Source organism: Lissotriton vulgaris, chromosome 4_1 (assembly GCF_964263255.1).
Source record: "Lissotriton vulgaris chromosome 4_1, aLisVul1.2, whole genome shotgun sequence".
Classification (NCBI taxonomy): domain Eukaryota; kingdom Metazoa; phylum Chordata; class Amphibia; order Caudata; family Salamandridae; genus Lissotriton; species Lissotriton vulgaris.
Genome location: NC_141691.1, coordinates 653,586,183 through 653,600,973, shown reverse-complemented (window position 1 = coordinate 653,600,973; position 14,791 = coordinate 653,586,183). Strand labels below are relative to the sequence as shown.

The 14,791-nt window shown below is 40.6% G+C and overlaps 1 protein-coding gene across 1 annotated transcript in view; it reads left to right on the top strand.

The window, feature by feature from the left end:
- LOC147722384 (maternal DNA replication licensing factor mcm6-like) overlaps window positions 1-14,791 on the top strand; it is a 564,785-nt gene that overhangs the window by 504,784 nt on the left and 45,210 nt on the right. The window contains exon 16 of the mRNA XM_086964912.1: window positions 6,514-6,696. Within this exon, the coding sequence (XP_086821038.1) occupies window positions 6,514-6,696 (183 nt within the window). The remainder of the gene's footprint in view (window positions 1-6,513; window positions 6,697-14,791) is intronic.

Sequence of the window (14,791 nt, the reverse complement as noted above, 5' to 3'; positions counted from 1 at the left end):
CACTTTTGACTTCAGGAAATCCCCCTCAAGATGCCCTAACCATATTTAAGGTGGTGAGGCACTTCCCATCTGTCCGGAGATGGTGTGCAAGTTCAATTTATCATGCTGCACAACATATTGCAATGTTGCAGGGCTTACATATAGACATTACACCTAACCTAACACTCCACCCCTGTTTCTGTGGTGTGCCACAGACCAGCAGGAACTGCGAGTGCACATTCATCTACTGGTCTCACATTTCAGCTGAGCTAGTTTGATTGCTGCATAACAGATGTTAGTGTCCAGTCAATGATAAAGGTGTACTACACTTATCTAGCCTAAGACTTCTGTGACACCACATGGTTTTGTTTTTAGGTTTAGAAAATCAGTTTATTTAGACAGTTGTATATAAAAAATTCTAAAATGTCCCATCTTACTACCCAGCAATCCCCTCACATTATAATCCATCATAAAAATCTATTTAACTGACCGTAAAAACTGAGCAATTCCAACTGCCACATCTAAAGAAATCATTTCTGCCAACAACTCCAGTTTCCCCCCTATGCAGAGAACCATATTTAAAAAACAAAGGTCTTAAAAACTTAATCGTTTTTTTCGAAAACAAACAATCCATTAATATATGCAGCAAGGAAACGTTTATATTCAAGGGACAGAGAACACTATTATCCTCAACCTGTTTGGGCAGGATGAGTAGATTGGATTACATCCCACCCTGACCCTTAATATTTTATTTCGCAATCCTGGATCTGGTAACTGCAACAAATAAGGAAAGACCGTATCCTGACCCAGTTTAGAAAGTGAAAAGCTGATAATTGTTTCTTGCTCAAGAAAATACGTCTTTGGATTTGGACACCAAGGTAACAGATTCTTTTAATACCTGCTTTCCTGGGAAGGGTTACCTGGATAGAATTGTTCAAATATCTGTATGGAGGTTCCTAGGGGAAATTAGTCTGGTTCTTACATTCTTTTCCCATCTTCTTTCGCTACCTTAGATCTCTACCCAACACAATTTGGAAACTTTGGACACTTCATCAGCAGAGAGTGTTAAACTTTCTTGGGGCCTGAGTAAAGGCCATCCGGCTCCAAGAAGCCATCTTACACTCTCTCCTACGGTTACCATAGTGCCCTCTGGGAAGAATAAAAGCCTTCTAAGTACTGCCCCTTCTAATCTATCATATTATATGTTAGACCAAGGGAAAATAATACCTCTTCCCCAATACAAACCCAGTGGGGGAATCTTCCCTTTTTAGGCCTTTAAGAGTGAAGTATGCGAAAGCCCCCAAAACTACCATTACATCTTGATAGTCTACTGGTTTGCAATAGGGCCTTCTGCTTAATATCATCCTGATGCAAATCCCAGTTCAGGTTCTTACTAAAAGTCAGACCCAGATATTTATATTGGTCAACTTGCCAACTTGCTCCACCTCGGGTGTATCTGTGTCAACTGAATTTCTGTACCTTTTTACAAAAAATCAAAATCTTGGTCTTTTCCAAGTTGATGCAGAGTTGGTTTTGCTTACTAGAAGTTGCTAAAGTGTCGAATTTCCTCTACAGACCAATTGGAGTACAGTCCAGTAATACCAAATAGTCTGCGTATAGCAAGCAGTCAGCTAAAAAGAAACCAAAAAGCACGGGAGCTAAAATGCATTCTTGCCGGAGGCCATTCTTGATGGGGATTCTTTGAGATATCCGACCTGACTTGTCTAGCGCCACTTGAGCCCAATTACCAGAATGCAACGCTTAGAGTACATTCATAAGGTTTAACGGGAGCTCCCAGGCCACAAGTTTTCCCCAAAGAATATGCCTATTCACAGTCAAAAGCTGTCCTGAAGGCTACAAAACAATAGCACAGCCTTTGATTTACCTCCATTGACTTCCAAATATTGGCCCACAATGAAAAACAATGCTCTATAGGGGAGTGACCCTCTCGGAAACCCCCCTGTTCTATTGGTATTCTCTTAGATTCAAGGGCCCAGTCTTTTAGTTTGGATAAAATAATCTTAGAAAAGATCTTTAGTTGAATATCCAGGAGGGTAATAAGCCTATGTTTGGGGTCTGTACCACTCCCTTTTTTTAAATATCGGTTGACCCCTTCCAAGAAGGGTAAAAGCCGGACTTGGCAATCCAATTAAACAGGGAGGAATAACCTGTGGCCTACCAAACACAATTTGTCTTCATTATTACTGCAGGTATATTATTGGGACCAGCAGCAGGGAGATCTTTACTTTCTCTGAAAACCAAGTGATGGGGAGTTTTCGCCTAGGAAATCTCTGGAATCTAACTGAACCAGAACAACCCCTTTACAGATCTGTCAAATAAATATCCCACTGCTCTTCCGAGATCACGCAAACAAGGGTACCCCTATTTGGGGCACTAAACTCCTTAACTTTATCCCAAAGCATTTGCTGATCTTTGGAGAGGAGCATTCCTTGCATCTCTACCCACTTATTGTGATAGAAGGCAACTTTTTTCACCTGCACGAGCGATTTATATCAGAGTTTAAGCTTAGCCAGCTCCTGAGACGCTTCAGCTCTTGGCAGGTGGAATCAAACCAACCCCTCTTACTAGGGCGAGGGTCTGTGCGCATACCCTCCTCCCTCATGTTTACTGTGATACAACCCAAATTTTGGCATACAATTCTGTTGTACCACCCATTGGCATCAACATAATTGGGGGGATATCCATCTTCTCCTCTAGTTGGAGGGTGACTAACTGTTGAAGATGAATAGAGTCCAAGCGTGTTGAGAGCCTACATGGATAGGACATTCCTAGAGGCAATACCCCGTCAGTGGACTCTGGCTCGCACACGCCAAGAAATGGTGTAGTTTGGCAATGATCACTACCCTCATGCTTTGCCATCTCAAAAATCTGAAAAAAGATTCAAAAGGCAGAAGGACTTAAATATATACTCAATAGTGCCTGAGGACTGGCCCTGCTGGAAAGTAGCTGCTGCTGGTGAAACTTTATTTAAATCATTCGTTAAAATAAATCTAACCATGATTCTCCAACCATTGACTCAGAACTTTGGCCTCCTTTTTGATGACACAAAGAGGAAACCACAACTTGTTGTTGTGAGTAATCTGTACTTCACTTGCTGCATTAATTTATTCATGCACGTATTCTATCTTGTAACTACATATAGCAATCACCCACACTTGTAATTTCCTTTCAGATCAGGGCTCCTGATATGTAGTAGTGATAGCATTATCGGCCAACTTTGGCAAACAAGACGTTTTATAGCAGCTGTATGGTCATTACTAAGCCGTCATTGGAACAAAGTACAATTCTCCTCCACCATGTTGCTGCATCTGTCGAAGCCCCCCAAGTAGCTGAGAAGCAAGAAGTTGCCCATAAAGTCTTCACATAGCGCTTTGAGGTTAGCTGATGGGGCTTCAAAAGTATCTTAATCTGCATGGGGTCTTGGAGACTCAGCAGCACATTCTGGCATTACTGTCATTCTGACCAGGTTTCACAGGCATATCAGTGAAGTTTATTCTGCAAGTTGAACCAAAAGATATGATTACAAGGCCATTCATTCATATCTACTTCCTGAAATGTTGCCAAAATTCAAACTGCTTAGTGTAAATGCACCAGTGATGTAAAATAAATCTGTCTTTATTGACTTCTCACAATTAAGTATGTTACCTCTTTTCACAGTAGTGCCTACTGAAAAATGTTATTTCGTTTAATAGAGATGAATTCCTAAAGGTCGTTTGAGAAGATTTCAAGTATCTAATGTAGCCGTAGATCAGCTCCTCAACATCTTGTGTATTTTAAATGGAATTAATTCCTTGCATAACACTGTTCATAGATTAAGAAAGATATTTGAAAAAAAAGTTTTGTCAAGTCAAAGATAAGGATGTATACAATTTAAATAGTAGTTCGTAGATAAAATGTCTCAACAGACTAAATGAAATTTTGATCAATTTTTTTTAATGAATATTACCTTTACATGTGATTATGCTATATGTCTGAGATTACTGGGGTGAAGTGCAGACAGTCTTGCTTCCCTCTTATGGTGTTGCAAGAAATGTACTGTTGCAAGAGTTACAGGAATAGCATTTAACAAAACAATTTATAGCTATAAGATATGGTGTTTAAATGATAAATGAGTAGACTTTCTTTGTATACAGAGAGGAAAACATTGTAACAGCTATTGAATGTTGCTTGAAAATTTTTTCACTGCCATTCTCAGTAGAATGGCAATGGTGCTACTAGCCTCAACTCAAGGATCAATGGTCCTCTTTAAGATATCATCTGTTACATTGATTGCTTCGCATCAGGTCTACTCGTAGTAATTGATGCTGCAAGACTTTAGTTTTTGGCAAGGATTCTGTGCTAAATAGTACAACAACGTCCCTTTCAAACTGTTTTGTCAGTGGATGCCTAGCACATCTGTGTCAAACAAGTTTGCTGAACAAATTCGCCAAATACAATGCACCCCAAACCGCCAATATGCCTGGTTCTTTCAGAGCAGTCACTTAGATGTAGCGGCTTGTGATGGCAGACCAGTGTGTTACATTAAGAACCTGGATTTGAATTTGTTTACACTTTGGGTGACCTCAACTAGCTGGGATGACTCTTTTCAACAAAATGTTAGAATTATTTTTACATTGTTGCAAAATTGTTAAATCTTTTGGTGGTCACCTCCAGGTTTTATTTACTAATGTTTTTTTGTTTCTCGTCTACTGGTAATTGTGAACTCTCCAGTGCCCAGATTATGTGTTCTGACCCGTAAAACCTAGTTTCAATTGCCTTTTAAGGGTCCTCTTTAAATATTAAACCTCTTTCACTTTATATTGTGTCCAGGACCTGCTACTAACTGGATTCTACTGTTAGATACAGGAGGACAATAGCAACATGCATAGTGCACTCCCTTAGCCAGTCCCAGGTATCAGACCCAGGTTAATTAAGCTGATGACTGTGTCCACCTTGCATTTGGCCTGACTCTTTGCATTGTGGTCCCGTTTGCAGCAAGTCAAACGGGAACTACTGAAAGAATGTATAGTGCAGGGCCTGGGAACATTTAGTACATTGGTCAGGGAAGGAGTAGGAATTTCTGATGGTGTCCCCCACCAACATACTGGCAAAATGTACAAAGATATAATCTCATTCAGCCTATCTAATACTGCTGGACTTTTGACATGGTACCAGATGGACTGAACCTCTTGCACTTTGCGTGAGTGACCAGTGAAAAGGTCCTGAGGAGGTTGGATCCCTTTCTAATTGAAATCCAATGATAGATCTCCAAAGAAGACAGATCCCAGAGGTGCCTCCAAAAACACAAAAGAGCTTAACAGGACATTCCTGTAAAAAATACCAGTGACAATTGAACTGGTCCTGGACTTTGCTGTTGCTGTCTGCCTGACAACCTGAAAGTCTCTAAGTGTATTTCCTTAAGGTTCTGGGGGGCTTAGAATTGTATTTCTGGAGTTATTTGGGAGCCTGATGAAAGTTGGATATTTCCCAAAATGTTTCTGCAAGAGCTTCAGCTGTACTCACCAGAAAACGCACCAAATCAGCAGCTTCATAGCAACATATTGTATTGCAGCTTTGTTCCCCATGAAGTCTCCACACCTCCGAAAAAACATTGAGTTTGGACTGGACCTTTTTTATCTAGAAATCTCAAAAAGCTCTAGAGCATCAGCAGAATCAACCTTCTTAAAGTATTTGGGCTTTGTTTCCAATGCTGTGGCTCTGGTTTTAGCACAGATTCGTACAGGTAGGATTTTTGTGCGCAAAAACTGACTACGTCTCAACCTGCGTTGGGACTTTGAGCTTTCAACACTTTTCTTCAAAGTGGCTTAGGTTTTAAAAACCTTTTTTGACTTCCAGTTTTTTACCTGGAGCAATCTGCTTGGTGTATCCGACCAAGCTCCACTGTGGCCAGCCTGAAATTGCACCTTGACCGTGATCTAATGCTACTATTGGCTCACATTGGGCACTTTATTTTCCTTGGTTCCTTTCTTGTTTAAATTCTTTATTATTCATATCTCTAGTTCCCTTTAGTGGTTTCTTGTTTTGATCTTACTTTACTCCATAACATTTCTCTAGATTTAAAAATTGGCTGAGGACTTTTACTGTATTTTGTGACTTTTTCTACTGTTTATGCACTGGTTAAATATTTTATATATTGTCTTTGAATAAAGCCTGACTGCTTCATCACATTGTCAGGGATTTAGCACTGGTTTATTCAATTTAATTTGTGTGACTTCTAGCAGGTAGTGGCCTTATCCTTGGCGGTAGATATTTGTTCACCACAAGTAACATTCCATGTCACTGCATACAGGATGAAATTATACTTTATTTTTGCTGCCAGGGCCATAAAAGTCCAAAATGTGTAAAGGGTATAAAATGGATAACACCTACACAAGATTTTCCAACAAGACAAGTTGAAAGTTATAAAGCTCAACCATTGTAAAACAGGTTACATGAGAAATGCATAATAATGTTCATTAACTGTCTGAGAAATGTGGCAGTATACACTGTTATCAAAAATGTTTGTTATTTTAGGTGATGAACATGGCCACAGTAATGAAGCCAATCAAGTGAATGGAGAAAGTGCTATGGAAACTGATCAAGAAGGTGCTAAACCAGAGAAATCAGTAGCTGCTAAACCTTCACTGAAGATGTCATTTGCAGAATATAAGCAAATCTCAAACCTCGTGGTTTTGTATATACAGAGGACTGAGGCTTGTAAGTATAAAAAGATATGTGCTTCACTTGAAATTGAATTGTACATTTTGCCTTTGTAGAATTGATTTTTCCAGGAGTGTTACCGAAGGTCCATATTGTAGGATACAAATACATTTTCCAAGCAGAAACTAAAGGGTTTTAAGCAACATCCAGACAGAAAAGAATAGATTCATAATCAGACCAAAATCATTTTTTTCATATTACAGCTAATGTCTTCTTCAAGTGATTGTTGACCTTTTCATACAAAGCTTCCTGAGCCATAAAATGTTTATAGTCCGTTTTTCTGGGACAGTGACTTTTCAGTCATTGGCTGCTATGTTCACACCATGGATTCCAAAGTATAAACACCTTCTCAATTATGATATTCGATTTGGTATGTACTGAACTGTTTTGACTATGTAAACCTATTTAAAATCCAGGTTTTGGGGGATGGGGATGACAGACAATCTGAAGTTCATGAGCCCTAATAATGACAACGGAAACATTTTGCTTTTGGTGTTCTGGGACCTTCATATTGTCTCACATGTACCCCTTTTAACATTTGAATCACAATGTAGCGAAGTAGAGCATTTCAAGGCCGGCTCTCAGAGGTACTGTGGGCTGAAAATCCAGAACTCAGCAACACAACAAATGTAATGAAGTAAACCCATATCCATTTTGTGTATTTTTTTTGATAAATAAAGAAAAATACTTGAATACATGCAAATGGAAATGCTATGCAGAAAATGCATAATTTGTATAAAATGTGAGGCAGACATTAGAAATATTTGCAGCTGGGCAATCCAAAGGTGTGCACTCTAAAACCTAAGTTGCACACTAAGGAAAGGTCAAAGTGGTCAAACCTCCTAAATGCAAACTAGATCTCATATGTTTGAGTAAGCTTTATCAATTACGCATCAAAAGACCTCAAACCCTAAAATCACAATCGAACCGTAGCAGATTATGCAGTGTGCACTAAAACATACAGGCCCACCAGGTTTGTCACAGGGTGCACACAAGGGAGGTCCACAAGAAAACAATGCACCTGCCAATATGCATAAATATTCCAGGATGTCAGAAATGTGAAGATAGTTCACCTTTCACTGGTGAAGGCTACGCCTATAATTATACTTACCAGTGGACTAGTCTGTACACTGATGTGTTGCCTGCTGATCTAGGTCTACGGTAACATGCTAAGACTTCACTACATAGTGGTAGCATAGAATTATTGGGTTTTATGACAGATTGAGCAGCTCCTATACCTATATCCTTTGTGATGAATGACTGTAGTTATGGTTTAGTAAAAATTCAGTTCTTTATGAAGACCTTTGTGTAGGGTGGTGGCTCAGTGTAGAAGATATTTGCAGCAGACTTGCCTTTCTGTTCACATCTTTCACTAAGATCAAGAATGATTTTACTAGTGCGTTGTGACACAGTGCCTTGTCCACTAAGACCTCTGTACTGTTGTGTGCATTAGTGGTATGTATAAAACAGAGGTATCAACTAAAACCTCTTTCCATGTTGACGAACTGTGTTTGTGATAGTGACCTGTATGGTTTGATTTGTTACTTTGGTGATTAGTTATTAGAGCAGTGAATTTCAGGAGGCAGATCCATCTCCAAAGAAGTCTCCCCTGGGTAATAATTGAGTGCAGTAATTCTTAAGGTTACAGCAAGCCCTGTACTGTATGTCATCCTTCTGTCATTATTTAAAATTTGCGTTGGTGGATGTCATGAGTGCTGTCATTTCAGATGTCATCAATAATGTCACTGACCAGGTCATGAGTGATGTAACATGAGGTTATAAGCAGTGTATTGTGGGAGCAGAAGTGATAGTCAGGTAACAGTATCTACTAAATTTCAATGCTTTAGTGCATCCAAAATCGGAACCCAACTAGAACGTCCCTGTAACCTCTGTTTATTTGAGTGAATGTCTAAGGTTTTTAATATTATTTTCTAACTATAATATCCCTGTACCTGTTTTTTCCATTGAATTTCTATGGTTTAAGATTACTTTTTAACTGTTATGTGAAACCTTCAGTGTTTTCAGTGAATTTCACTGGTGTTTTTACTATAAATTTTACTACTATTGCACCTATAAGTTCAATTTAGTAATACTGTTTTTACAAGCATAATACATTTTATTCGTGCTATTAATATACATTTTAAAGGTACCAAATCTTAATTCAAGGTAAACTAACCAATCTACTGTTTTCGTAAATGCAATAAAAAGTATTTTTTAATCATTGTATGGATCCACTGATCCGTTGCAAATTAGAGAAAAAAGGTGCTGATATCAGTACTCTATTGTTACTAGCTTGAGTAACGATATTCATACATAAAAATGTGGAAGCCTATGTGTTTATTACAACATAGCTATTTATTTTATGAGTCGGGAGAATCCACTGACTGGATTTACTGTGATGCCTGGACGAACCCAAAGCTCAACTTCTGATTGGTATCAGTAATTCCCCACCCATGCAAATGGCAAAACCACACCCTAACTTACTCATTTGGCTCTCTGATCTCTACAGATAAAACAGGATTACAGTGCTGGACTCTTATTTTGAATTCCTGCAAAAGTGATTACTTTGAATGAAGCTATGGCTTCTTCAAAGGAATGAAGAGATCCAGAATCTGTCGAACAAGAGAAAGAGGATATGCCACCACCCAAGAAATCATATGTAGACACACTTCTAAATACCATCTGGTGATAAAGTGGTGGCGCAGACTGTAAAATGCAACATTTGTTCAAAGATGTTCTCACACGGATCAGGAAAGAAATATTCACATGTAACTTTTAACATATGGAAGCACTTGAGAACAATCCTTGAGTGAACATAAAATTAAATGGTGAGGGAGAAAGCAGCTGGTGGAGCAGTCATTGGCAGGAACAGTTAGAGAAGCATCAGCAGCATAACAAATAATAACCGTACTGGTTATTCTGAAACATTTCCACCATGACTCCCTGTGGCAAAATTCACATGCCTGTGGGTTTAAATAGGTCTTTTGTGACTTCCTATATTGATTCAGGCGATAGCCACAAGTGTTAATTTTATTTTTGTTCTCCCTGTTGAGGTTTTATATTTTTAGTAAAGACTGAAGCCAGTTGCTTCCTCTCAGTTCCTTTCCCTTACCGGTTTTACAAACCTGGTTATTTTTGCTCCACCCAACAAAAAAAATGTATTTGTGTATATGTATATTCACTGCAAAAACCATAGGTTTTAGGGAAAGTTATAGTTAGTTGGACATTTCACTTATACAAAACCAGAGAAATTCCCCCATTATAATTAGTTCAACTAACTTTCACTCGCCCCCGAATGCACTGCTGATGACGTCTCATATTAAATCCCTCATGACCTGGTTAGTGACATCACTGATGACATCACTCAGTGACTGTGTGTTTCTGTAAAGTTTGAATATGTTTAATATATATAGGGAAAGGCGTATTGAAGAATGAGTGGGTGTATATGTGCCTGAATGGATGGTTTAGTAGGTGAGTGACTGACTCTATAAGTGATTAAACGTATCATACTGAATACATGGGTTAGTGACTAAACTGTGTGAATGTCTGTATCCGTCTGTTGGTGTGTAAGCAGGTACATGGGTTTGTGAATAGCTACATGAGTCTGTTTGGGTTATTGATTGGTTGTCTGAGTATCTGTAAGGGTGCCTTGGTATTTGTGTGGCTGGGGTGTGTGTTACTCTGTTCATAGATGTGTGAGTGGGTGATTCACTGGGTGCATGTTTCAAGAGTACATCTATGATAGACTGTATGGGTGAGTGTGTGTATGAGTGTTAGTGAGTGAATGTATATGTCAGTGGTACATGTGTGAGTAACTACATATGTGGAAAGCAGTATATATGTATGTTGGAGTATATAAATGGCTATAAGTGAGTGTGTGTGATTGTTGCTTTATTGATGAGGGTGTGCTTGTAACAGTGATTGTATAAGACATAAGACTGCTAGTATTTGTATGAGTGAGTGAGCTGGTGTGTGTGTATAACTGTTTAGGTAAGTAAATGGCAGTGTGATTAATTATTTGCATGACTGACTAGGTGTGTGAGTATACCTCTATGGATGAGTGGCAGTGTGCATGTCTATATAGGTGTATGAGTGCATATGATATTCCTGTACTGAGTGACCAAAGGTATGAGTGACTGTATGGATGAGTGCGTGGATGTGTGTAAACCTAAGAATCAGTGAGTGGATATGTAGTTATTGGTGATGGAGTGTCTATGGTTTTGAGAAAGGCAGTCTGTAATTTAGAGTTGGTGTATCAAAGGTTCTATTAGGGTTTGAGAAGATGCATTAAATGATCACATGGATGATGTCATCAGTGATGTAATTTGAGATGTCATCAGGGATGCCATGAGTGATGTCACTGATCATGTCATGAGTGATGTAATATGTGACGTCATCAGCAGTGTATTGCGGGGGCGCGAGTCGTATTTAGCTGAACTAACTAAAACGGGTTAATTTCTCTGGTTTTGTACGACTGAAATGTCCAACTAAATATAGCATTCCCTAAAACCTATTGTTTTTTCAGTGAATTTCTGACGTTTTTAAATTCTCATTTCAAACTATAATGCGCTTGAAACCTATGGTTTTTTAGATGAATTACAAAGGTTTTTCAAATGCTAGTTTCGAACTATGCCTACAGAGGTAGGTCATGTGAAGAAAGAAGAAAAAAAGCACAGAAAGAAGCAAAAGGAATGCAGAAAGAAGCAACAGAAGTCCACAAAGAAAAGTGCAGGAAGAAGCAAGAAGTGCAGAAAGAACCAACAGAGGAGAAGAAAGAGGTCTTATTTCAAAATCATCCTGTGCCCACAACCTTTTCAGACAGGTACTGGTGGTAACTGACTCTGACTAACCAGACCTAGAGCCAGTACTATGCTAAAAATCACTTAGAATATAGTGAAAACACCTACATACACTAGGGAACACTTTGCGTTGGGGTACCCTTGTGATTAGCATGACCTCTTCTGTAAGGTCCTGGTACATAATAGGGCAGTAAGATTAAAACTACCTCTAAGTCAGAGGTGCAGAAATATGCTACTTTAACTAGTAGTTACGTTTGCAGAGTGGTGGAGAAATGGTGCTGGGCGCCAAACCAATGTTAAGGAATTGCGCTCTGAGGACTTACAGGAGGTACCAGGAGGGACCAAATTGGCCTTCATCCCCCATCTCGTGGTCTGCGATGAGACATGTTTGCAGAGTGGTAGATGGCCATGGCTTCCGAAGAAGTCTTAGCAATCCCACTGTGTGGGACTTACTGGAGATAACAAGAGGGGTAGTTGGGCCCCCCCAAGGAAATCCTTGGGAGCCAACATCCCAAACTATTACCTCCAGTCAGTCCCAAACAGCAGCACTGGTAAGTACTCGTACCAGGCCACTCCTACTTTGCCCACCACTCTACAAACGCGCTCCCTGGCGCTCTCTTGGATGGGGATTGAAGTTCCCTTCACTGCTGGGGTCAATTAGGGGCCAACTAGCCTACCTTTTACTTCCAGTAAGCCCCACGCAGTAGGATTGGTGAGAGGTAGACAAAGGCTATGCCCCCTTTCTCCACCACTGTGCAAACGTGCCCCATGGCGCACTTTAAGTTGGGGGACTAAGTCCCCTTGAATCATGAGGGTCCCTGGGGTCCAACTAGCCCACCAAGTACCTCCAGTAAACGCCACAGAGCTGCATTGCAGGGATGTTTTAAAAGGGGAGTGGCCTGGACCACCTCTCTGCAACACAGCGCAGTGCAGTGGCACTTACTAGAAGCACCTGGAGGGCTAGTTGGCCCTCGGGTGCCCTAAAGATTGAAAGGGAATTAATTCCCCAACTTAAAAGGTGCCACAGGGTGTGTTTGCTCACATGTCACCTCAGGTCCCACCCCCTCCCTTCACCACTATGCTAATGCACCAGTGCACATTTTAAGTTCAGGGATTAAGTCCCAAGGCCATATTCAGCCCCGGGGTATGGCCAGGAGTTTATTTAAAAAAAATATATATATATATTTGGAGGGGGGCTGCATGGCCCCCTCATGCTATTTATGGCCCCAGGGACCCCATCCCCCAGGGCCGGCCTTTGCTTTTTTTAAAGTAAAAAATAATAATAATGGGCCTCTCGGGCCACTCCTTGCCCTGGGGACACCATCCCCTGTGGCCTGGCCTCTTGTGGGGACCGTGGGGGGAGCCCCCACAGTCCCAGCCGGCTCCCCGCCTCCTGCAGGAGCAGGCCTTGCTTTTCCACACGGGGAGCTGCTGACAACAGGCTTAGTAATAACAAGATATTGAATTTATTGTTTACGAATTTTGTGGACATTTATTTAATTTTCTTTGTTCCTGCTGCGGCTAAGATTTATAACAGGGAATATGTATTGCATGTAATGAATTTTTCTTGCTTACAAAATCATACCGGTTTGTTGAAAATGTTTTTAATCCTTAAATTTGGTTAACATTTATGTAAAAAACTTTCAGCACTTGCACTTTACAAATGAAATTGATATTATTGCATTTTATTAACCCACTATAAAATGGCCACCGCACAATTGATATCTTTGGGGCTGGTGAAATGTCCATCCTTTGTTTTCATGGCTATGATGACGAATGGAGGGTTTAAAATGGTTGTGTCACTTAATGGTAATCGACATTGAGAAAGCTGCGAGGCGAAACGCGTCTGTCGATACTAGGGGGGGAGAGGACTCAAGCACCGAATAAAGCAATCTAGCTTTATAATCAACTCCGTGTGTGCCTTTAATTTCTGCAAGCCAGAAAATTGCCTGCCACGTGAAGCAATACCTAGCGAGTCACCATCGCTGAAGTGTGCACCCGGAAATACGGAGCGGCGGCGGTAAAGTTCTGTTCCGAAAATCAATATGGCCGTCAGCCCGGAGGCTTTGAAATTCACAGTAACGCCGAAGGAAATGTGGGCGTGAAGAGAGAGAGCGACTTCCGCGGAAAAAATACTTGCAGACTAACAGACCAATGAGCCCCGATGTTAGTGACAAACCGGCTGGAAAGTGACACGACTTCCGTGAGGGAGCTGCGGCGCCGACCTTGGTGAGTCTTTGTTTCAACGTGTGTCCTCAAGACTGTTAATTACTGAAGCTCTAAGCCTCTATTCCGAGGAGTAAAAAAAACGGTGCACGATAATCCTCTCCCTTCCCCGTCTTTGACAACCAGTGCAAGTGCTACTGAGGGCACCATGCAATCACGCCTACGACGTTGAAAGAAAAAACGATATGTCTAGTGTTAAAGGACGGGAGGAAATGGCTACAGGGATGTTTAAGCCCAATTCTGGCGCACGGCCTAAACAAAGTACAAATACATCAACCACAGCGACTTCTGCCAGCAATCTAACAATACTGTTTCAAGCTTTAGAAAAAGCCCATGAGAGGGAATTAAGGAAATGGTGAGAAGCCACCTCCTTACAAGGATATGAAGACTGCGACTGCATACCAAGGGGTCTCAGAATATATACAGTACCGGCCTATGAGAACCCGGACCCTCAACTTCTCAAGGATTGGGCTAAATACACCGCAGAATCAGCGAAAGGCATGGTGAAAATGTTAATTCACTATGCCTGGAGCGACAGGAAGAAAGCTCTTGATGAAATAGGAAGACTGGAAGACCTAATCGGGAAGGAGCAGGACACTGCAAATGCAGCGGACTTGAAGAACGCTATGCTCAAGAGAATGAAGGATTATGAACAAACGATCAGACGAAGAAAACAAAGTAAGTTTGATCGTGACGAACAGTACTATTCGACAGGATGCATACTGACCTTCGCAAAAAAATACGACAACGTTCGAAAAAAATTAAATAAAGCTGGTGCAGCCAACACCGAAGGCCAGGAGACATCGGAGTCAGAAGTAGAGCTATCCGAGGATGAACGATCAACAGGAGAAGATGGTCAGAATGAACAGAATGTGGAAAATGGAACAGACCCCCCGTTTTTTCGGGAATACAAAATTATCAAGGAAAGTCGTCAAAGAAAAACACCAGACGCACATCCCGGTACAGCAAAAATCGAAAAATCAAAAAGGAAAACAAGGCGGGGCAAGAAAGGAGGCAGAAGAAATGCCAACACAGAGGGAAACCAGGAGCCAACGGAAGAAGAAAAA